The sequence below is a fragment of the Bombina bombina genome, chromosome 3 (genome assembly GCF_027579735.1).
Source record: "Bombina bombina isolate aBomBom1 chromosome 3, aBomBom1.pri, whole genome shotgun sequence".
Classification (NCBI taxonomy): Eukaryota; Metazoa; Chordata; class Amphibia; order Anura; family Bombinatoridae; genus Bombina; species Bombina bombina.
The window spans coordinates 633,285,852-633,312,135 of record NC_069501.1 but is presented as its reverse complement, the minus strand read 5'-3'; the positions used below and the strand labels follow the sequence as shown (position 1 = coordinate 633,312,135).

Below are 26,284 nucleotides of genomic sequence, written 5' to 3'. Positions count from 1 at the left end.
CTTACACCTAGAAAAGGGATTTTTGGTGTGGAAGTAGAAGGTGTAAATTCATGCACCCACGCTATTTTTGGCGATGTTTTTTCCTCCTTTGATGAAAAGAAAACCTATAAAATTAACAATTATATTAATTGCAATACATGATACGTTATTTATCTATTAACGTGTAAACTTTTTAATATAAAGTACGTTGGTCAAACGACTTGACCACTAAAGAAAAGTTTTCTAGAACACCTGCGTTCCATTGGAGACATTGAGTCAGACACTCCAGTTGCTCTTCATTTTCGCAATCATCACAAAGGGGATGGTACATTTTTGCAGTTTTAAGGTATTCAACATGTGACTAGACATGCCAGGGGTGGCAATAGATTGAAAACACTTAGTCAGAAAGAAGTGTATTGGATATTCCAATTGGGAACCAGGGTCCCCAATGGCTTAAACTCGGATTGGGATGTAAAGTTATATGTAGAATAATTATACATTTCTGTATAATATTTGTTTTTATTTCCCAGACAAGAAAATAATTCATCATATCATGGCTATATGTGATATGTTGATTTTTTTGCCCAATACCTTGTGTTTAGGGGCATATGTATATAGGTGACAACCTTTTGAGTGTGTTTTTTCAATAGGAAACATTTCTCCAGACCTATATAAGAATGATATTGCCATCTGATTTGGTAACATTATTTGCTACATTTAAATTAAAAATGTTACGAATTGGTTAAAGCAGTAAATATGCAATATAATGCACAAGTGCAAAAACAATGAAGTTTAAATTTGTTTTTGGAATTGTAATTATGATGTTCAGAATAATACTGTTAATAGATATTAGATTTTGTTTGTACATAGATTAACTTTGCAGAAATATCATTATAGGGATAAATGTTTGTTTATATGAAATGTTCCCAAGGATGAATAATACAATGGAACATATTAAATTGCTGCAAGGAAATCATTCATATTGTTAACACGTGTACACTGATTACGTTAGGGCATATACTTGTCCTCTTCACCTTTAAATAGGGGTCTGTATCAGAGTGTTACATGGGTCATTGACAAAGTACAACCAGACGAAACACGTTTGACCTTTCCTGTACCACTTTAACTTTAAAGCTTCAAATAAACGTCTAATTTTTAAACAGTCTTTTGGCTTTCTTATATCCATACCGAGAGAGGATTAAGTACTCTTTATATTGGCTTCATTGCAACGGTCACTGATTCATGAAAGTTGACATTCACTTTAAGGAACAGCGCCGTACCTTGTATGGCGGTTGTGTCCTGGGCTGTTAGTGCATTTCTGTTGCTCCTGTCTGTGCACCCGCGCTATTTCTGCAGGCCTCATGAGTGAGGCAGTGCAGAAATAGCATAATGGAGGACAGGCTAGCGATCGCAGGGACAGGGTGTCCCTGTGAACCCATGCCTTTCAGGAGGGGGATCCTCTATTCATGAGATACACGCTGTTCATCTCATGTTGCTGCTGGAAGCCTGCATGTGAAGCTAGCCAGCAGCAGTATAATAACCGTCAAAAATGACAGTTACTGTGTAGCCAGTCACAGTGATTGTGTAAAACAAAAATGGAGCAGAGATACAAATATGCCCCAGTGCATATTGGTATCAGGCTCAGTAGCCAATCACTGGATGCCTCAGGAGTGAGGTAGTCCAATGACACACACAAAAAAAGTGACCCATGGTCATGTGATCACTTTGACAGCCAGTCACAGTGATCACATGTTAACAATGGCTTGTCATGGCCTATCTCCTTCTGTCCCAGTGAACACGTACTGTGATTAAAAAAAAAAAAAAAAAGTGTATTACATATAAACACTTTAAAAAAAATACATTTTAAATTTTATTTTAATAAAATTTATTTTGTTTAATATAATTTTAAAGTTTTTTCCCCCTAAATTTTTTTCCTGCCCTTGGTGATAAAAGGGTTAAACATAATGTGACAAAATACCTCTAGATCAGATTTTCAAATCTGTCCTCAGGCCTCCCCAACAAGCCACGTTTTGAGTATTACCTTGGATGAGAGCAGGTAAAATAACTAGGTTTACTAATAAGTTGATTAGTTCACCTGTGCTCCAGTTCAGATATCCTCAATGTGGACTGTTAGGGAGGCCTAAGGACAGGTTTGAAAACCAGTGCTCTAGATAAAATACCCTGTGGCATCTTAATTCTACAAATATATACACTTTTAAAGTAGCAGTTATGAATTGGGTGACCGCTATTTAGCTTTCAGTCCAAGCATAGAAAATGTTAGCATTAAAAGGGACACTGAACCCAATTTTTTTCTTTTGTGATTCAGAGAGAGCATGCAATTTTAAGCAACTTTCTAATTTACACCTATTATCAATTTTTCTTCATTATCTTGGTATCTTATTTGAAAAGCAAGAAAGTTTAGAAGCCGGCCTATTTTTGGTGAACAACCTGGGTTGTTCTTGCTGATTGGTGGATAAATTCACCCACCAATAAACACGTGCTGTCCAGGGTTCTGAAACAAACATTTTCTGGCTACTTAGCTTAGATGCCGTCTTATTCAAATAAAGATAGCAAGAGAACGAAGAAAAATTGATAATAGGACTCAATTAAAAAGTTGCTTAAAGGGACAGTCTACACCAGAACTTTTATTGTTTTAAAAGATAGATAATCCCTTTATTACCCATTTCCCAGTTTTGCATAACTAACAGTTATATTAATATACTTTTAACCTCTGTGATTATCTTGTATCTAAGCCTCTGCAAACGGCCCCTTTTTTCAGTCCTTTTGAAAGACTTGCAGTCTAGCCAATCAGTGCCTGCTCCCAGATAACTTCTCATGCACGTGCACAGTGTTATCTATATGAAATACGTGAACTAACACCCTCTAGTGGTGAAAAACTGTTAAAATGCAATCTGAAAGAGGTGGCCTTCAAGGTCTAAGAAATTAGCATATGAACCTTCTAGGTTAAGCTTTCAACTAAGAATACCAAGAGAACAAAGCAAAATTGGTGATAAAAGTAAATTGGAAAATTGTTTAAAATTACATGCTCTATCTGAATCATGAAAGTTTATTTTGGCCTAGACTGTCCCTTTAAAAATTGCATGCTCTATCTGAATCACGAAAGAAAAAAAAAATTGGTTTCAGTATCCCTTTAAAACAATTCCATCTTTGTAGTATTTGGCCTTTATTTGCTATAAATTACCTGAAACAAAGACAAGGGGTATTCATAAAATCAGTACAACGGTGAATTTATTTAGAGACATTTTTAGCTACACTAGTTTTGTAGAAATGGTTATAAAGGAAAATGCAAAAACAAAAATAAAAATTGCGCCTTCAATTTTGTTCCCATTTCACAGAGTAATGTAGAGTATCACAAGAAATGCGCGTATGTTAAAAATAAAAAAAATAAAAATGTAGTATAATATGTAGGGTTGCACCGATACCATTTTTTTTATGACTGAGTACAAGTACCGATACCAATTACAGATACTTTTTTAATGTCATGTGACAGTTTACCAAGCACAATACAGACTAATTATTTAAGATTCCTTCTTAATAATTATAAAGGGCTGTAATTCAAAATACATTATGAAATAAAAAAGTTCACTAAACATGTTTATAAATAAAAAATATTACAATAAAATATTACATTTAAAGGGGTGATGCAATTGGGTTGTAGGGCTGTTATATAACATCAATCTGACATTTGTATGGAGGTTCGACTAAGTTGAACAGTCTTTCACTTTCCACACTACTGCATGGGGCAGAAAGATATCTTTGAGCCATTTTAGCCAGAGCTGGAAATCTGTTTAACAACTGCCCAGTACTTCAGGGGTTTGTCTGAACGAGGTACAGTGATCTCTCCTACAATAATACAAATAACAGCAATTTGTATTGGCAGAACAGTAGTAAACAATTTTTAGTTTAGTCTCCACTCCAGCTTAAAATGAAATGGGAACATGCAGTTTGAAAAAACGCCACAAGATAGCATATGGGTAGGAAGTGGAGGTATCGGTTTAAGTATCGGTGCATTTGCACGAGTACTCATGTAAATACTTGGTATCGGTACCGATACCGATACTATTATCGGTATCGGTGCATCCCTAATATGTATGGGTGTACTTAAGAAAGCAAACAAACAGTGAGCAAAAAAAGCCAAAATTGGATTGTAAAAACTCTCCCCTTTTAAAAATCAGATCCAAAATGTTAGTGATTTTTTAGATGCAGTTTAATTTATCAGTTATAATGAAGATGCGCTATAACTTACTTTTTAATAAAGTTATGAAACACTACAAAAGTCAATTTTTCTGTGAGCTGTTTGAAATAAACTCCATCTAAAATTTTTACCATAACTTTAAGTACGGAAACTGGAAAAAAAACCTTGCTTGCATCTGCCACATTAAAATCTAGCTTTCACTGCATTTCAGTGCCGACGTGTTTGCACATGTGCATTTAAGCGCCAGGTCCTAATTTTTAGGTGCCAGTGGTTCCCTGCTCCTGGGTTTGTTAAACCCTGGGTTAATGTCCTTTTAACAAGCCTAACTTTCTTAAGCTTTAGGAGCCAGACAGTAGTATTTGTATATAGATATATTGAGAATAACCCAAACATTTAGGAGACAGGTTTAAATTCTAGTGGCTTCCTGGCTTCTGTGTTTGTCGAGTCCTGCTATATGGGTATATAAAATAATAAATAAGAATTTAATACTGAAAATATATGTGTATAGCTAAAGAAAATGACTTCCAAGTAGATTCATTATGATGTTCTTATTTTAGGAATATCTTATGTTTCCCAGTAATTTAGAGCTAAAATTTGCTATGCTTGGACTGTAAGCTACATAGTGATCACCCAATTCAACTGCTTCACAAAAGGTATATGTTTGAAGAATTTTAGACCCCTCAGGGTATTTACCTAGAGGTATTTTTACATTTTATGTTTAAAGGGACAATTTTTTTTCTTATTTAAAAAGATAGATAATCCCTTTATTACCCATTCCCTGTTTTTGCATAAATAGTTATATTAATATACTTTTTACCTCTGTGATTACCTTGTATCTAAGCCTTTGCAGACAGCATCCTTATCTAAGTGCCTTTAACAGACATGCAGTGTAGTCAATCAGTCAAACATGTGAACTAGCACAGTCTAACTGTAAAAAACTTACAAAACGCTCTGAGCTAAGAGGCGGTTTTCAACGTTTTAGAAATCAGTTTGAGCCTAGCTAGGTTTAGCTTTTCAAAAATACCAAGGCAACAAAGCAAATTTGATGATAAAAGTAAATTGGAAAGTTGTTTAAAATTGCATACCCTATCTGAATCATGAAAGTTTAGTTTTGACTTTACTGTCCCTTTAACTCTTACCCCCAAGGGCATAAAATATAACTTCAGGGTATAAAAATAAACCACACACACAAAAAACAAACAAAAAAAACACACAACTATTAAAATGCTAAAAGAAAATATTTAAAATTAAAATTTTGTAAATTTAGTATTGGCTGTTACAGTGAGCACATAACCATGGGGCACTTTTTGAGCATGACTGGACTGCATCCATGGATTGCCCAGAGAGTCTGATAGCAGCATGCTAGTATCTAGTCTCCATTTTTTAGAATAAAATCAATTTGAATGGATGTAACAGTTATTGTATACAGAGTCATTTTTTAATGTTACTGACCTTTTGCTGGTGGATAGCCTCACATGCAGGCATCCAGCAAAAGCATGAGATACACACCGATTGTACAGCGTGTACCTCATGTAATGGAGGTACCCTGATCCTGATGACAGGGAGGCATGCGATCACAGAGACACCATGTAACTGCAATTGCTACCCTGGGGTGGCCTCCATTATGCTATTTCTGCAATGCCTCACATGCGGCGTACAAAGTATGGCATGTATCATTAAAGGGACAGTCTACACCAGAATTTTTATTGTTTTAAAAGATAGATAATCCCTTTATTACCCATTCCCCAGTTTTGCATAACCAACACAGTTATAATAATATACTTTTAACCTCTGTGATTACCTTGTATCTAAGCCTCTGCAAACTGCCCCTTTATTTCAGTTCTTTTGAAAGACTTGCAGTTTAGCTAATTAGTGCCTGCTCCCAGATAACACTGTGCTCCTGCACGTGAAGTTATCTATATGAAACACATGAACTAACACCCTCTAGTGGTGAAAAACTGTTAAAATGCATTCTGAAAAAGGTGGCCTTCAAGGTCTAAGAAATTAGCATATGAACCTTCTAGGTTAAGCTTTCAACTAAGAATACCAAGAGAACAAAGCAAAATTGATGATAAAAGTAAATTGGTAAATTGTTTAAAATTGCATGCTCAATCTGAATCATGAAAGTTTATTTTGGCCTAGACTGTCACTTTAAGGGCTTAATGACATATGCTGCACTCTTATGGTATGTTGGGACCTAAGAAAGACCTGGATGAACATGAAGATGGAAATCTAGAAAGTGTGACTATTAAAATTAAAATGTTTCAATTAGAATCATACCTTGCATGATCATGTGCAGGACAATGGGACCCCCCCCCCCCCCCGAAAGTTTCAACGGAAGTTAGAAGTTGGATATCTAAACTCTAAAGTTTCTTCTGGAGATTCACCAAAGGAATGGACCACTTCACGCCGGATCAGAATTAGAGTGACTCAACTGGATGAGCCCAATGATTACCAATATAAGATAATGGTTTTAAAAGTAACTTTCTCCCTTAGACTACTATTTGACTTTAAAGTAATCCCAAAACCAGCTATCACCTCATCCCTATGACACATCTCCTACATCTTTTCTGTTGGTTAGCACTCATTTTTATAACCAGTTAGTGTCTTAGATCTAAAGCTCATTTCTCATCACTTCACCTTCCACAATGCTCACATTCAACCCACTGAAAAAGGTTTAGTTTAGAAGTGAATAGCACTCAATCTGCATTGTTGATAGGACATTACAAGCTATTAGCTGGTCGCCCAGCATGAGATAATTTACCAGAGTGCAGGCCCCTTTCCCCAGTACCTAACAGTAGCAGCACATTTCCACTTTATTCCATTCTACTATGTTAAACGTTTAGTTCTGCAGTGAATGGTGCATGACCCATGGTGCTGAGTGCGTAGCAAATGCCAGTGAGGGTCACCTAGGCATCTTAGTGTTCAGAGTACTCCTGCATGACCCAGAAAATGGAAAAGCCAGTGTGCTACTCTCTACAGCCCTTGTCCAACATCACTCGGAATCAAGTAGTGCACTTTACTGAAACAAGTCCAGTACACAATCTTATGCGCACCCAGAGCGTAAAGCAACATTGTACTAGGGCTGCAACTAACGATTATTTTCATAATTGATTAATCGAACAATTATTTTTTTCGATTAAATCGACTAAAAAAAAAAAAAAAAAATTGTTTCCTATATTTAAAATAAAATCCACATACTGAGTTACAAATATAAACTTCAGACTAAAACTTTACATTAACACAATGTTTTGTCCATTTTTTAATCAGCAGAACACATTTTTATAATTAAGCAAAACAAAACCACTAACTGTTTGAAAAAAAAAAAAAGAGGTAGAAGGAGATAGACTATCACTGTTTATAACATTCGGTTATTCGTTCTTTCAGAAATTTTGTATTTAAATGCAAAAATATCAACATGACCACATGCTCCTGGCTGAGGCTAGCCCTCTTTTTGCAGCTTTATTGCCTGCAGCAGAGAAGAGGTGCTCAGATGCTGTTGAGGTACCTGTTATGCATAAGTAGAATTTTGCCATTTTCGCCAAAGTGGGATATTTATCTTTGTTAGCTCTTCACCAATTGTTTTACACCTTGGCAAGGGGTTTCTAAACAAAGTAAGCCTGGACTTTGTTCCAACATAAAAAATATCTTGAATATCGATATGCAATGGTAAATAACCAGCTATAAGGATAGGTAAAAATATTTAGTCCATTTTAATAACAGATATATACTTAGAGGTTGTATCTGGTACATATCCCAATTTATTTAAAAAAAAAAAAAAAAAGTCAAAAGAGCTAAGGACTTTATATCAATAACAGGACAAAGCCTTACACAATCTATATAGTTCATGTATAATCAGCAATACCAAGCAATCCACTAATAATTGTGCAAACAGATAATAGTGCACATTATTCAAAAATCCCATCAATCTAGGGCTAGGTGTAAATAACAAGTTCAGCACTATATCATGCAAAGCATAGTCCCCAATCACCTAATTTAATATAAACAATCCAAATGATGGCTCCTATTTTATTTCTGGGCTGCACATAAGCCAGGAATAGTTGTAATCGTATACTGTCCTGAAAAAGTGAAAAAGTAAATGTCTGTAGGTAGACATCCTTTAGGCTAAGGGCATAACAACAAAAGCACAATACCATGTGCAGGAGTTCATTGTAGAAGCTGGTGCCATGCACAGACCAACTTATCGATGAGATTCGTTGACAACTATTTTCATAATCTATTATACCGATTAGTTGTTGCAGCTCTACATTGTACTATGTATATATATATATATATATATATATATATATATATATATATATATATATATATAATATATGTTCCCTTTAAAAACTAACTAAAAGTTATTTAAATTTAAGTTGAAATGCCGTATTGGTTTTGTACTTCTTACTTATCATTGCTGGCTGAAGAGGATGACTGCCATTTTATAATTTTGAAGGGTCTAATTTATTTTTTCGTTAATTTAGCAGAAATCTTCTCTTAGCAGCCTGAAGCAAACTATAAATTTCAATAAGCATTATTAGCCAGAAATGTTTTACTGCTTTAAGCTGTGGACACTATTTAACTAAGGCAAAAAATAAAATCAAGATTTAAACCACAGTAAAAAGGAAAAACAATCATTCATCAAGACACACAAACATTAAAAAAACGTTCCACAAAACAGTTAAAATAGCACTGTGAATTGTCACTCTGTCCTCATTTTGTGTTATCAAATTGTTTGCTAAGACATAACAGTGTAATAATGGTTTACTTCCTGTTGTTAATACGGATTACCTACTAAATTAAAACAAGAGACAGATCAGATCACAAGTTAAAATAATGTATCCCAAGCTAGAGCAGGATTTTCTGCAACTAAGAATTACTAACATTCTATTTGTACAAATGATGGAACAGCTTGTCACTAGACCGACAGCTTGTAGTTTACATGAAGGTTCATCACATATACTTTATGCACCAAGTTAAACTAAAAGCTTATTCCCAGCAAAAGGAACACAAAGATTGTGTTTAGTATAGAAAAATAATGACATGTTTAACAGCACAGGGGACTATTTGTTTATTTCAACCGATTTGTTCAAACCACCATAATGCTTCCAATAAAAACTAACTAAAAACTTAATTTTAAAATGTTAACACAGAATATCCCTAAATATTCTCAAATTCCTTCAGCTGTCAAGGTTTTCAGTAAATATTTCAGGAGTCACCTATGAAATTACAGGCAAAGCAGAAAAATAGGGTAAATACAGAAAGTTGAGACTGTTTACCAGAACAAGTGATACTTGTGTTTCACAATGTCCCCACTAAATTGATTACGTCAATGATTTTAAAAGCCAACAAATCCCAAAGCTGATGCACAAGGTGTCACCTGTCAAGTTCTGAAATACCCATAAGTGAATCATAAAAGTAGACAGTATGGCTCCGACAACAACTTGTAAAAGTATCAAATGCACTGATGGAAGCCTCCATATATAATAACCAACTAATACCTTATCTTTATCCTAAGACCAAAAATCTAGGTAAAATGGAAGAACCAGTCACGTATTTTAGAATCCTACGAAGGGTCGCCATATACATATATTTAGAACAAAACAAAAAAAAGTTAGGCGCTAGAAGTAAAAACGTTAGGGCCACTGTCAAACCCTGACCTGACAGGAGCGTATCTGACGGACAGACCAACAACTAAACTCTGACATACAGACAGTAACGATAGACAAGGCCTGCACTTCCCGAGGCACCACCCGCAGGCCCCTTGTCTTACCCCATCTTCCAACTCATCGTCCGAAATAGCGTCCTCGGGCTGGTCCAGGTCAATGTCAAACACCCCCGCCATTGCCTCGGACGTCTTCTGCTTCCCCCCGCAGCGGCTCGGTATTCCGTTTCCCCGCCTCATGGGCTCACATACACGGCCGCCATCACCGGACGTGGAAACGCGACGGCGCTCTAAGACGTAACTTGTTCCCACCGAGCTCCGTCCTCCTCCCATAGACATGCACTTCGCATGCGCCGAGAAGATTGATGATGGCAAGTATTGGCAGTACGCATGCGTATTGCACTTAACGAGCCTCAAACTCCTGGGACTGAACATGCGAATTGCTTATGGTAAAAGCCTTATTGAGTTGGTTGTAGATTGTATAAATACGCCCTATTCGCTAATAAAATAAGTTGTTGAAATTTAAATGTGCATATTTAATATATAAATTCCATTAACAGTTTCATTTAATCAGGTTTTTACAATCAAATAAAGTATTGATTAGTTTTTAAAAATAAAGAATAAAGGGATGTAGAACGGTGGTGCCAATCAAATTCCTGGCATGCGCAAATGTTGCTATTGAAGTCAGCGACAGTTGAACTGTCAGTGTTTATTCAGAGCCCTATACTTCGTTCTGCTGGTTGAATTAATCGGAATAACACCTTGAGTAACCCAATTTCGTTTTGAAGCCCCGATCGAGAGAGGAAGGGAGGACATCGCATTTTAATAATCAGAATTGTAAACTGAAATACTAAAAGGTGGGTTATTGTAGACGAAGACTAGAGTACATCTTTTGGGAAACAGTTGGGAACTTGGATACTTTTTATTAACAGATTATTCATTGCTACACTAAGCACTCATAAAGTTTCTATGTTTTGCTAGGATTTATCTTAGAATAATAAAGTATCCAAAATATAAATTATCATTCTCATTTTTGTGCCTCAAACAAACCACAACATACTTTATGCTTACTGTTATCCAAAACGACTTGATGGATGGACAAATATAAATAAAATCTACTAGTTTACCGTGAAACCGTGAAAATTGGAAATAATTAGGCCCAGAAATTGAGATATTTATTGTCTATTTTTTCATTACATACTGTACCTATAGTGTTATGAGAAAAGTTTAGCCTGCCCTAAAACCGATGAAAAGATTATCTTTAAATGCCCCTATGGGAACATTAAATAGAATTGAAACTTGCAAGGACATAATAAGATTACAGATACTTTAACAGGAGCTCTTTGTGTATATAAAAGCAGTTGAGCAAGTTGCTTCTGAGATCTGCACCTTTGGGGCTTTATAGAGACACAAATGTTAGTGTTTAAAAAATGTCACACATGCCTTTTTAACATGCTTTGCATTGCAAAGGGTGAATGAATGGTTTGCTGAGGGTGTACTGGCCCAGCTTACTATTGACCTGCATGTATCTTTCATGCCAGACTTTTAGGTCTCACTCATACTTAAAAGACAAGAACACTTCTACTTTCAGCAGCTTATTAAAGGAAGTTTGAAAGTTTATATTTTCTTTATAAGATCTGAAACTTGAGTAATAGAAAAAAAAAACATTAGACACTTAGAGTGTGATTAAACATGTGACATTTAGCATAACCGTGAAATACTCTTATAGTTTCTGTTACCTTTATGTTTTGTAAATCAAGAAAGGTCAAAAATGAAATGTGCATGAATTGATTTTAATTTGAAATAGAAGCATTTTATCAATATACTTTCATTAGGAAAAATGCTTCTATAAAAAGTTATTACTCTTGTTCTGCGGCATACGCACATATCCTGTGAAGACCCATGCGCCACTATTTAAACAACACGCCTTCTCAGAGAGTCAGCAATGATTTGACACAAACCATGTCTTCAGAAGCTATACACTATTATCAGCTCTCTAAGCAGGCATGGTGTTTATGACGGGGTTAATTTGTCTATGTCGGAACCACGTTGCGATGTAAACAAATTGAAATCCTGCAATCGCGCACGTGATTACAGAATTTCAATGATGGCATCGGGTCAGGGGGCATCCCTAAGATGCTAGGCATGCCCTCCAGACCGCCAACGCATCCTGGAAGCGCCGTTGGCTTCAGGACAGCCAATCGGCTAGGACGTTCTATTCCATCCTAACGGCGCTAAAGCCCGGTGCAGTTAGAACGGAATAGAACGTCAGAGCGGCCTTTAAAAGTTAAAGGGACACTGAACCTAAATTTTTTCTTTTGTAATTCAGAAAGAGCATGCAATTTTAAGCAACTTTCTAATTTACTCCTATTATCAATTTTTCTTCGTTCTCTTGCTATCATTATTTGAAAAAGAAGGCATCTAAGCTTTTTTTTTGGTTTCAGTACTCTGGACGGCACTTTTTTATTGGTGGATGAATTTATCCACCAATCAGCAAGGACAACCCAGGTTGTTCACCAAAAATGGGCCGGCATCTAAACTTACATTCTTGCATTTCAAATAAAGATACCAAGAGAATGAAGAAAATTTGATAATAGGAGTAAATTCGAAATTTGCTTAAAATTTCATGCTCAATCTGAATCACAAAATAAAATTTTTGGGTACAGTGTCCCTTTAAATACTGGTGCAGGATATGTGTGTATGCAGCAGCAAAACAGCAATAACTTGCTGATGAAAGAATATTGCAAAAATTCTTATATTTCATATTGAAACACACCCAGACATATTTCATTTTTGACCTTTCTATCCCTTTAAACTTTAGGACCACTAAATGCAGTAGAATTGCATAATTAACAAGTGCATAATAAAAAGACAATTCAATAGCACCTACTCTGAATTTAAAATAAACAGTAGATTTTTTTTTCTGGCAAATTTATTTTTCTCAAATTTTCCAGCCCTTTGTATTATGTGACAGACTAACGGCTAGATTTAGAGTTCGGCGGTAGATGGGCTGTTAACGCCACGCGTGTTTTATGTCTAACGCACGTCATTGTTTGACTCCGGTATTTAGAGTTAATATAAGACCATCTAACGATGCTCCTAACGCGTGTATGTCACACGCGTAATCCTGCCCGCGTTAGACAGTCTCCCATAGAGATCAATGGGAAAGTCATAAAATAGCTTTTTTTACCTAACACTCGATCTCGCGAGAATACGCACAGCTCGGTCATATGACGCATACCACATCATGCACAACAATAACACGCCGCAAATGTCACAACATCAATCAATCAACAAAGCACACAAGCATTACACATTCACAAGCGGGGGAAGTTTTAATACTATTTATACGGGGAATACGCATATACTTTAAGATGCGGAAAATCGCACAATAACAACAAGGATTAAAAAATATATACATACACTAAAAAAAAAATCGCATTCAATATCATTATATATTATGAAAAACATACATATACAACACTTCACGAAGAACACACCATCGCAAATTCACATTTAAAAAGAATACTATTGGACAATGTTAGAGAAAACGACCACTATGACATCATCGCATTCTACACATTCCACAAATACCAACTCAAAATGAGCATGCGCAAATTAACACACCTAATACACATTGCAATAATATTAATTGCTAATAAAGCACACCTGAACACTAATTACAATGGAAATTGGGACATCATTAAACATTTACACAGGGTATATAAGCACCACACAAGCAGGGCTTCTTTGACTGTGTTGCTGGTGGGTCTTTGGAGATTTAAGAATAGAGATTTTGCGAATTTTTGAGAGTGAGTTAGTGTTAGTGTGAGAGAGTCAGTTGGTAGTGTTAGCGTGAGAGAGTCAGTTGGTAGTGTTAGCGTGAGATAGTCAGTTGGTAGTGTTAGCGTGAGATAGTCAGTTGGTAGTGTTAGCGTGAGAGAGTGAGTGAGTTAGTGGGAGTTAGCGGGAGTGGGAGAGAGTCTGTTAGTGGGAGCGTGAGTGAGTTAGTGGGAGTTATTAGTGATAGTTGTTAGTGTGAGCGTCAGTTAGTGGTAGTTAGTGAGCGTTAGTGGGAGTGTTTGTTATTGAGAATTAGAAGTAGTGTTAGTTAGCGAGCGAGTGATTTATCTGTACACTTAACACATTTACACGCAAACACATTCAATACATACATACACTTATCAATAACACTACATACACTCCATACCCCCTACCCCCTCATACTACACTCCATACCCCATTCCTTGTAGTCCCATTCCCTTTCATCCCATTTACTCTTATCCCATACCCCATACCCATCCCATACCCATCCCCTAGTTACATTTAGTTTACATATCCTCCTTTTAGTCTTATTCTTTTCGTTTATTTAAATACTCCTTACCCTCTTTTTTTTTTTTTACATCCCTCACACTTTAAGCACCTTTTTTGTCTTTTTAGTTCTTTATTTTGACCCCCTTTCATTTCATCACACTCACTTTTTTTTGATTATTTGGGGTTTAGTTTAGGGAGGAGATGGAGGCCAGGCAGGGGACAGGTAGAGGGGGGAGTAGAGGGAGGGGGAGAGGAACAGGGCAGGAAGGGGGGCAGGAAGGGGGGCAGGAAGCGGGGGTGGAAGCGGTGGGTGGACCCAGCCACTTGGTTCAAGATGACCAAGTGGCTGGGCCCAGTGGCGGTCAGAGTAGGGCTTCACAGTCCGGGAAACAGAGGGCATCGTCACAGGGGAAGGCCAAGGCGACTAGGGAGGCGAGGTTTACGATGGAGGAGAAGGAGGCCCTCGTAGAGGCCTATATGGCCAGGTATAGGATGCTGCAGCACCAGAAGACTACCCCGACTGACAGGAGGAGGCTCTGGAACGAGATTCGGAATGCAGTCAATGCAGTGGGTGGCCGGAACCGGGATATGGATTCCATCAAACATCGGTACCGGGACTGTAAACTTGAACTTAAAAAAAAGTTAAGCCTGGAGGCCCGACATGCCGCAGGGACCGGTGGCGGCCCTGCCCTTGAAATGGAGTACTGCAGATGGGAGGAAATGTTGCGGCCCAGCATCTCCGAGGTGGAAGTAGTCGGTATCGGAGGAATCGATACCGGGAACCTGCCACTCTCATCTGACGGTAAGCTCATTGAACAATAATTTCACATACGAATGTATTTCAATGGACACTATACGCAAACATTTACTTTCATGATTGAGGTAGCGAATACAATTTGACAAAACATTCAAATGTACTTATATTACATAATTTGATTCATTCTTGAGATATATTTTAATGAAGAAATAGCCATGCACACGGTGAAACAATCACAGGAGGCAGCTATATTCAGCTAACAATCAGAATCTTATAAACATATTTAGATATGCTTTTCAGCAAAGAATATCCAGAGAATGAAGCTAATTAGATAACAAAAGTACATTCGAAAGTTGATACTAAATGTATGCTTATAAATCATGAAAGATAAAACATTGGGTTTCATGTGTTAAGGATCAGATTAATGCTATTACGCTGTTTACACGCATTCTATTACTTAGCGGTTACATCAGTATCTAGGCTATAGGTTAGGTGTGCATTTAAACAGACTGAAAACCAACGCAAAAACATTCACATTGACCAGATATCACAAACACTGTTTAGAAAAAGCGGAAATAGAATTGATTGTTTGTTAGATTTCAAAGTGGATTAATGATTCTGCATTTGTAATTGTATCGTAAGCTAAGTCATTTAAACCTTTATTTGCAAATATGCTAATATATACATTTCTTTTTTTCTTTTTTTTTTAATATACAGAGTCTGGGGACGAGGCAGCACAGCCTCCTGCATCTCCCCGGGATGAGAGTGGTGGTGAGGAATTCCCACTTCGGAGGGAAGAGGCCCCCCGTGACGAACAGCGCACGGGAGATGATCAAGAGGCCCCGGAAGCACAGGAGGATCCCGCTGAACCCGCGGAACCCGAGGTCCCTCAAAGACCCGCACTCCGCCGTGCACGGGCACCCCGCTGTGCACGGGTTCAACAGGCACAACAAGAAGAAATAGCGGAGGTGCGGGTTCTACTGGAGTACATAGACCAGATGCGTACCTCCCGGATAGAAAACATAGAAGGACGACGCAGAATACTTGATGGGCAGAATCAAATAATTCAAGGCCAAAATGAAATAATCAGTATACTGAATACAATACAAGAAGGACAAACAAGAATGTTCAATCTTCATCAGGAAATGTTCACATTTTTCCGGGAGGCGCATGCTGGTCTACCTCCTGTTGCTGGGCCTCTTGTTGCTGGGCCTCTTGCTGCTGGGCCATCTCCTCCTGCCGGCCCATCTCATCCTCCTCCTCAGCCATCTACTCCTCCTCCTCCTCAGCCATCTACTCCTCCTCCTCCTCAGCCATCTTCTCCTCCTCATCCATCTTCTCCTCCTCCTCCTCAGCCATCTACTCCTCACCTTGGTCGTCCCAGTACTCTTCCTTCCACTCCTCCCACAACAGCTCCAAGGAGGACTCTTCGGAGTCGGCAGTTGCCTCTCCCAGAGCCTCAGCCCCGTGGGAAGAGGGGAAGGAAGAGGAAGTAAGTATTTTTTTCCATCTTAAATTTTTTTTTTTGGGTAATGGATAGGTATGTGATGATGTGGTTTTCATACACTTGTGGACCACACTCTGTATATAATCGACTTCTATGGGACCGGGTCCATGGAGGAAGATTCTTTGCAGAGTGTGGGTTATAAGTGTGTGAAAACCACATCATCACATACCTATCCTTGTTCATGATATTGATTGGTTTCTGTGATGTGATGTCCAAACTGTTTCCCGAATCGCTAACTAAATTACCATAACAATTATCCATGATGGCATATTACTGTTTGAATGCCAATAACACAGCTTAAAGGGACAGTCAGAAAATTATTGATTACAAAGAAAACACTGTATTACGCATTATAAAGTTTGAAACAACAAAACATGGAGAAATACATGTGTGACTTATGTGCTTACCCTTGTATCTATGACTATGAAAAATGACCACTTATTTGTTGTTCTGACATAACAACATTTTAGATATCAATGATCAATACATGGTCAATAATATGCTGTATGAGCACAAGATTTTACATATACAAATGCTATCCAAATGCCCTCTAGTGCTCAAATTGTATAATGATTACAAGCACTCTTCAAGATTTAAGAAATGAGCACACCAACCTCATAGGTTTAGATAGCAAATTTAGATAGCAAATGTTCAATTGTTGAGAAACATTTGATATCCTTGTTATTACAGAATTGACTTTTCGAATAATGTTAAAAAATTTTTTTTCGAAACTGTCCCTTTAACAACATTACATATGCTAACACATTTTAAGCTTGTTGCTATATCTACATGTACTTTGTCAAAAAAAAAATTTGAAAATCACATTTATATTGACGTGTTAAATAAAGTCTATTTTCTTTAAGAGACATTATTGTGTTAATATTTTATTGTAACTATTTTTATTTTAACAATGAATATGGTTTAAAGTCCTTTTAGGAGTGGGGGGGTGAAATATGCTAACAAAAATATATTTGAAGATTAAACTATGTGGATCTCATACATGATACAAAAAAACAACATTTGCATTCAAGGGACAGTATCCTATATTTTTTACATAACTGTATGTAATAGACACTACTACAAACAACAAGATTAACATATACTGATAGCAATATTAAAAAGCTTCAAACACTTGCAAATAAAATAGGGTTAGCTATATTTTAAATATAGATGAACCACCATTACAACCGTAAAACACAATACCCCATCATTAACATATGAAAAGAACCTTTACACAAACTGGACAAAGCTGGAGATGGTACTCACATGAAACTCATTGGCTTTGCGAGGAGTAAGAAAATTACTTACATTTTCTTACAACACAAGACAAAATAAACCTATTGGTTAAACAATGGACTATCTAACTAGAGACAAAATCAAATATTTTTATTTATAATGTGAGTGTCTAATGAACCTTTCATAAAATATACAACGAAATTACATTTAGAAGAAGTCGGCATCATATATTTAGCATATGATAAATGCATATTGATTACTTTATTCAAACACAATAGCGCATATTTATTAATTAGATATGTTCAACATTAAACACAACATTAATTTTTAAGAAAAAGGAACATTGTTGACAAACATATTAAACATGGACTGTAGAGATTTGCACTTGCCTAGAAATATCCTATGCATGAAAACATTTTGCTTTCGTTCGTTGATTCAACCAGACATCCAGCAAAAGAGAATGTGTTGGTCTTTATCAGCTACGGGTCAACAATGTAACATGATGCAAATAATACATATTCGCAAGCTTTTTAAAATTGCATGCAGTCACAAACGTTTTTAACGTGCACAAATATTGCGGGACTACGCAATCCAATCACACGTTTTTTTAACTTTACATGTGCCGTCTTAACATGGCGCTTCCTTGATCACGTAAGAACGCCATCCAATGAAAGGCACATTATTGATCACGTAAGAACGCCCAAAAAAAAAAGGCGCATCCTTGATCGCGTCAAAACGCAATCCAATAAAAGGCATATTCCTGATCACGTAAGAACGTCAGTCAATACAAGGAATCATTGGACAGCCTGGCAGGTGACGTCTTAAGCAACATGGCGCATCCGAGATCGCTGAAAAACCGCAGACAATACAAGGACTCAGTGACATCTTGGCATATCATTAAGAAACGTATTTATATTTTAGGAACTAGTATGTGTGTAGATTGCTATCTAGGAATGTCACCAAATCATGAATCATCTTTTCGGACTTGACTGTCCCTTGAACTATAGCTATGGTGTATATCTTTAACATTTAAAAGATACACATGAGAAATACATATGCCATTGATGTTTTAAGATATGTTTGGATTGTTGTTGAATAACAATAGTTATACATGTATTGATTAAACGTGTCATTTATTCAAGTTTAATTATGGTCAGCCTACCTATAGCCATATATGGGAGGAGATGTATTTTGTTAACATATTAGTTAACTAATATTCATCATCTACATTATTTGTATTACACACAGAGATTGATTTGGTTACACTTTGACAATAATATAGATTTGAAAATGAAATACAGGTGCTGTCAACATTACAATAAGATTGTTTATTAATAAAATTATATGTCCTTGTTCTTGTAAAAAGGACAAAAACGCTTTACAAATGGAAATACATTCATTTACAATAGTGATCAACATCACTTAAAGGGACATTATTTTGTTTTTAAAAAGAGCATACACATAGTCAATACTATTTAAATAAAATGAACACTTTACAGGGATTATATCATTGTATCAATACTCAGATCATTTGGTAAAGGTGCATCAATTCATGCAGAGTTTATAAATACACACATGGATATGAACATTTAAATATACATATATACACAAATACAAAAATATATATACATATATAAAGAAATTACTCTGCTAATCATAATCAGGCAATGATAGAGCTAAGAGAAAATAATATAAACACAAATAATAAGATTACATTGGAGATGTTAATCTTAAAGTCATTTACTATTGTCTTACATATATGATTTCATTATAACAAATAGATTTGTTAGGTCCCTTTAAGGATAAACAACATAAACTAGAGCTTGCAAAAAATAACAGGAAGAATGAGGACAAAGATTTGTGAAATAAAATTTATTTTATTAGTATGTAAGAAAACATACACAACGTTTATAAATAATCTTGTAAAAATAAGGAATATATGAGCCATATGACAAGGTAACACAGTGCATCACAGTCCATGAAGAGAGTTGCCAAGGGCCAGCATAGCCTCATTGGAGACACATGACAAGGTAACACAGTGCATCACAGTCCATGAAGAGAGTTGCCAAGGGCCAGCATAGCCCCATTGGAGACACAAGGCAAGGTAACACAGTGCATCACAGTCCATGAAGAGAGTTGCCAAGGGCCAGCATAGCCTCATTGGAGACACATGGCAAGGTAACACAGTGCATCACAGTCCATGAAGAGAGTTGCCAAGGGCCAGCATAGCCTCATTGGAGACACATGACAAGGTAACACAGTGCATCACAGTCCATGAAGAGAGTTGCCAAGGGCCAGCATAGCCTCATTGGAGACACATGACAAGGTAACACAGTGCATCACAGTCCATGAAGAGAGTTGCCAAGGGCCAGCATAGCCTCATTGGAGACACATGACAAGGTAACACAGTGCATCACAGTCCATGAAGAGAGTTGCCAAGGGCCAGCATAGCCCCATTGGAGACACATGACAAGGTAACACAGTGCATCACAGTCCATGAAGAGAGTTGCCAAGGGCCAGCATAGCCTCATTGGAGACACATGACAAGGTAAAAGAGTGCAACAGGCACAACAAAAAACTGATAAAAAGGCCAAATGGCAACAATATAAATACAAATTCAACATGTGGACGGAGGATTATTATCTGCCACCATGGAGCATATCCAGATCCTCCACTTACTGGTCATCCTCTTCATTGTCCTGTGCATGTCCAGCTCCAGATTCAGGCCTTGAACGTAATTGCATAATTTCACGCAGAGTCAAGTCCTGAACCCGGAGCTGGGCCTGCATGGTGTCGTTCATCCCTCTCAGGACAGCTGCGTTCCTCAACACGGCCTGCTCTACTCTTGCTATCCCTTCTAGCATGAGCCATGCTGAGTCACAGCCTAAAATAAAATAAAAATTAATATTAAGGATAATTACACAACAGAATAAAAGATTTTAATACATACATTGTCATCATAAAGACAAATAATTATTTACATCAATTATTTTTCATATATTCTTTACACATGAATTAGGTTATTCAGACAGACAGAAATCATTAAAGGCTCATGTTACTCAAACATGTTGAACCCTTTAATTGGTTTTAGATGATCCACTTATACAGCTTGAGTGTATCAAATCTTGTTAAAGGATTTACATTGTACTTACATCAGCAATTTAAAAATTCAATTTAGACTGTGGTAGGCACACCTATCCTTAAACATTTTGGCATTGAGGACAAGCTGTGTAAACATAGCAACCAGAAGAAATTACATTCCCACTGGGTTAGACAAGAGATAATGTATCCACATTTGGACATAAAATTTTGGATCCAAGTAGTGGTGTTTGGTATATGTAGTGATATCCAATTAAAGGGACACTGAACCTAAATATTTAATGGACTGATTCAGATAGAGCATGACATGACAAATCTTTAGAAATTACACATATTCATTATATGTTTTAATTGTCAAGCTATATTTTGAATGCAAGAATGTTGGTTTTTATGGAAGCCAATATTTGTTGATGAACCTTGTTTGTGCATGCTGGTTGATGGATACATTCATCCAACAATAAAGAAATGATGGCCACATTTATTTTATTGTTTAAACTAATTATAGGAATAAGTTGTTTTCAATAAATATATCAAGAGAATGACGAATAATTCATAAGAGTATTCTATTATACATTGGCTTAACATTGCATGCTGGATTTGAATCACAATTTAACCAATTTAACTTCACTGTACCTTTAAGTATCTTATAAAGTGTATTTAGAATGATACTTACAGCTGTGCCTGGGAAGGACAATCTGACACCCAGGACAATGAAGGTTTAAACAGGGGGGAGGGATGGGATTGGCTCGGGGAGGGATGGGAATGGCTTGGGGAGTGGTGAGCTGCTGCTCCAGGGTAGGCCGTACAGCTGGGGAGTGGGGAGTTTGGGTCTGGGCAGCTGTACGGGCCAGAATACGGGGAGAGCGGCGAAGGGGGGTGTATGGGCGTTTTTTGGGAGGGACAGGATATGAAATATGGGAAGGGCTGGCAGTGGTCGGGGCATGGTCATGGGTTTGGTGATGGGAAGGGCTCTGGGTGTGTGCAGAGGTGTGGCCATGGTCAGGGGTGTGTGCACGGGGAGGAGTCTGTGACTGGGCAGGGGCGGAATCCAGATGACCAGAAGTGGTGGATCCATCTGAAAATGTAAAAGAAATATATTAACATCTCATACATCCTGACATCAAATCAACGCATTTAAAATTGATTATGTTTTCAATATACCTCGAAGTGTGTTTGAATCTGTAAACTATTCTGAAATGAGGATATGGTATCTATATAGGCACTCAGATGAATCTCAATGACTGTCTGTACAATGTGAAACTTATTATTGTGTTTTGGCATGGAATATGCATGTGACATAATGATGGCATGAATTATATATTCTTAAAAAAATATATACAAGCAGATTTTCATGCTGCCTGATATAGAAAGGGGGCAGTAGTGTATTTGAACAGACAAATAATATTCCTTTTTAAAGGGAAAAAGCTGTAGACTTTGAATGTCTTCAATAAAATGATTTCAAAAAAAGAAACATGTTGGAAACATGATAGATATATTTCACATACCATCAGACTCCAAGGCAGCCTCTTCCTCCTCCATCCCACATGTGACATCAATCTCTGTAAAACATAACATGTTGTGTACACCTTAAGATCAGATATTATAACATATGTTACTGTTGCTCAAATACGCACATCAATGTTGCATTAAAGATATACACACACAAAGTTATGATTTACATCATTTTGATGGAGCATACAAATGACAATAGATTTGTTATTGTCAATAAATCAGAATATTAATGTATTGTTTGTCTTAATGTTAAATTCATAAAAGCATAGTACATAGAACATTTAAGATTTCTCATGTGTGTATCACTTGATGACTGTTGTTAAAAAAAAAAAAAAATGAAAAAAACATATGTTAGACATCTTATGAATAACAAATGTGTAGAATAATAAAGTAGAAATTATTAATCGCTCAATATAAAAAATAAATATATAATCAGAAGATAAATTCTATGATTTTTTATAATGTTATGCTTCATCGGAATCATGATCATAATATTGATTAGCAATACACCTTCAATTACATATAAATGAGTCAATGGACTTACCAGGAGACCGCAAAGGCGGCTCTATGTCACTGCTGGATTCCTGTGGGCTCCCCACACCAACTCTCTCTATGAATGATATAGATATATATTATTAAACACATTTTGGATATCACTAAATCACATCTGTCTAGAATTTTAACATTAATCAACTTTAAAATGTGAAGAATAGAGCAGTCATTACACCAGAAAATGCTTGATTGAATCAAGGGGATTCTGTAAACATATCTGTATTCAACATATGTTTAATGTCAGACTACATTAGACATCAAATTCATCTCAGATGCTGCTATTGCATATCTAAATATACCCAATGATCAATGTTCTTAACCCTTTAAGGACACAGCTTTCACTTAGCTCAATTGTTTTATGACGGAATAATTCCGTCATATGTCCTTAAGAAGTTACAAGAATACACACAAACCACATATTGAGGAGCATCTGTTGACAAATCTAAACAAACATGTGTCACATCGAGCCATTTTTTCAATGTACAGTAATCTTGTTTAGGACACAACACATATTTATCACAATACATAACAAACTTTATTATTACAAATATGTAATCATGGTGCTGTTAGAGTATGCAGATATATATAAAGTAACTCCAACAGATAATTAGATTTATATATCAATAGTTTTTAATAAAAATAATGTAATGATGAATGAATCTATTTTGTCTTAAAGGGACACTGACATGATTAATTTAAATAATTGATTTCTATGTTCAAACTGTAAAAAATGATTTAACATTGACTCCTATTATAATTCGAATGTTGTTCGATATTAATCTTAAAGGCAGATAAGGAATATTGGATTCAATAAATATTGTTTGTTGAAGGTATCCACCAATCATCAATATAAACCCAGGTTGGTCAACAAATATTTAGATGCACATAAACGTACTTTCTTTATTTTAAAATACATTTAGCAATAGAATATGTCACATATGATGATAGTATTATATTTTATGTTTATTAATATTGCATACTGTATGTGAAAGACAATATTAATAATTGTAGTTCAGTATCCCTTTAATCTAAAATTAAATAGATTCCACAATGTTGTTGTTTGTTAATGAATTATCTACTCCATATGTTGATGTAATGAATGGTATTGAGCATGCAATTAAAATCAAATATGTTATTTAAGTATATCCGAATAATTATATAATTTTCATCTATTAAATAGACATTACATATAAATATAGAACAATGTGTATTTAGTATGTAATGTTCATTCCATGTTTCTAAGACAAATGTCAATTAAAATGAGACATACCATACTGTGACAAGCCCTGGCTTGAGGATCCAGCAGCCACATCCATATCTGTAATATATTAAATGAGGATTGCATATCATTAATACTAATCATGCCATGTTTAAAATATTTACATTAATAACAAATCAATAGAAAAATATTAATCCTTTGGTAGTCCCATGAGTTAATAGTTTCCGCAATTAAATGAATGATAAATATATCCTGGACTCTTATTTTCAATCAGTTGTGTTGTTTACTGTATCTTTAAGAATATATGCTTGTTATTACATAATCATCAATTGATGGCCATATGTTATAATTTATTAGTATTATTCGTTTTTTATTAGATATAATATTTAAAATAAGAATACTGTATTCTTCACTAATCTAAGATTTTCCATTTAATTTTTAACAACATGTATAAAGCAATGCCACTTTCCGCAAACCCATGTTAACGTGGATGAGAAATGCCATTTTCGCGATCATTGCGCAATGATTCCAAGCGGAATTACGCATCCGTCATTTGACCAACATGTATAAAGCAATGCCACTTTCCGCAAACCCATGTTAACGTGGATGCGAAATTACATTTCCGCTCTGTGACGCATATTCTGTAGAGCGCAAGAAACATCATTCCAATTTCATGTATCACTAATGTAAAATCAGATATCTAAACATCATATGTAGTGTATGTTGTGAGATCTGTATAGGTTTAGTATCTGACTAAATACACATTTTGGATTTTTAACATTATAAATATTATATGAAGTTGGATAATTACCTGGTTCAGATTCTCTATCGGGTCCTCCCAGGCCACCGGACGGAGAAGCATCTGCCCTGTCCCCCGCGTCAGGACTTTCAGATCCCGCAGCTGGGAGGGAAGAAGAGGAGGCCGAGGATGGCGAGGATCTAAATCTTTTGGGGACCCGGAGATTGAGGAGCTCGCATAAAGTCACCTCATAAGGGAGTAGGTACAGTTTCCGCGGGGCCTTTCTTTGGCCCCCTCTTTTACGGGCTTGTACCCAGTCCCTTATGAGGTTGACTTTTTTCGATAAACGCAACCTCATATCTCCGAATCTCCTCATGATCTGATCCTGGGTCCTCTGGACGTCACACACCAATCTAACCGCATTGGTGATAGACTCCCAGAGGGCCTTCTTAACAGGCGCATCTGTCGAGCTCCTCTTGTTCCCAAACAGCTGGGGATAAAAGTCCTTGACGGCGTGGACCAGTGCAGCGCTCTCCTCCTTGGTGAACCTGGGAACTGACATGCCTGCTGGGTTGTCTTCTCAAATATATATATATATATATAAAAATATATCTAGTACGCCTGCAGGCATTAGAGAACTGACAAAGATGGCAACGTGTAATGGACTTTTATATGGTGAAGTAAACATGAGATGCACCATGGGACAATTTATCTGTACATCTGATTGGATAAAAGTTTGAAATATTGTTATAATGTCTGTGAGACCATCCTGACTCAAGTTGTGTTTGTGTGATGAACTCTGATTGGCCGTTCCTTAATGTTTCATATCTTAGTAACTTCCTTACACATACCGCTTGGTGGTGCTGTAACTTCATTTTTCATGTAGACTTATTTGTAACTCATGGGCCTGTCATGCGGATATGTGTGACGCAGATTTAATATCCGTGATCCGTGAAATATTAATGATTAAATACTCTTTAAAATCTAATCCTGTCACATTATTAATGTTGTAGACATTTCTCGGTTTAATAACGGTCTGTTTCTTTAATACAAATACACATTTAATATTGTATGTCTTTATTGTTCTTTAAATAAATTTATTGTGAAGTATTGACATTGCTCTATTAAATGTATTTATAATGCACATTGATTGTGTGCTATTGCGTGACATTACACTAATGTTTAAATATGCTAATCTGGTGTTTGAAGATGCGTTTCCCACGCAATATTTATTAATGTTAAAATTCCGGGAAGAATGTCAGTAACTTTGATAATCTGTTTATAAATGTTAAACTACAGCTTTGTTATTCGCAAATAAACCTCGAGCTTGTATTTCTCTGAAGTGCTCATATATGTTATTGTGCAATGGCGTCTTTAGTTTTAAAGAGACATTACAAACAATTGTATCAAATGATCTGTAGAGATAGAAGATTGTTTAGACTTTAAAATGTAAATCATTTTCTCTTAGTATTTATATATCCTCAAC

At 36.3% G+C, this 26,284-nt stretch overlaps 2 protein-coding genes across 6 annotated transcripts in view; one reads left to right on the top strand and one right to left on the bottom strand.

Annotated features, from left to right (window-relative positions):
• The window catches only part of RPS6KB1 (ribosomal protein S6 kinase B1), a gene marked incomplete in the record, with an annotated part of 122,639 nt that extends 112,423 nt beyond the window's left edge, over window positions 1–10,216 (bottom strand). Inside the window, 1 exon segment of the mRNA XM_053707338.1 lies at window positions 9,972–10,216. Coding sequence (XP_053563313.1) covers window positions 9,972–10,202 — 231 coding nt within the window.
• Window positions 10,217–10,288: 72 nt separating this feature from the next.
• The window catches only part of TUBD1 (tubulin delta 1), a 127,459-nt gene continuing 111,463 nt past the window's right edge, over window positions 10,289–26,284 (top strand). For 4 of the 5 annotated variants that reach the window (XM_053707335.1, XM_053707336.1, XM_053707337.1 and 1 more), the window contains exon 1: window positions 10,492–10,720. The gene's annotated coding sequence lies outside the window, so the exon portion shown is untranslated. Of the gene's footprint in view, window positions 10,313–10,491; window positions 10,721–26,284 lie in introns of those variants that run through there. The other variant, XM_053707334.1, reaches the window with a different exon arrangement.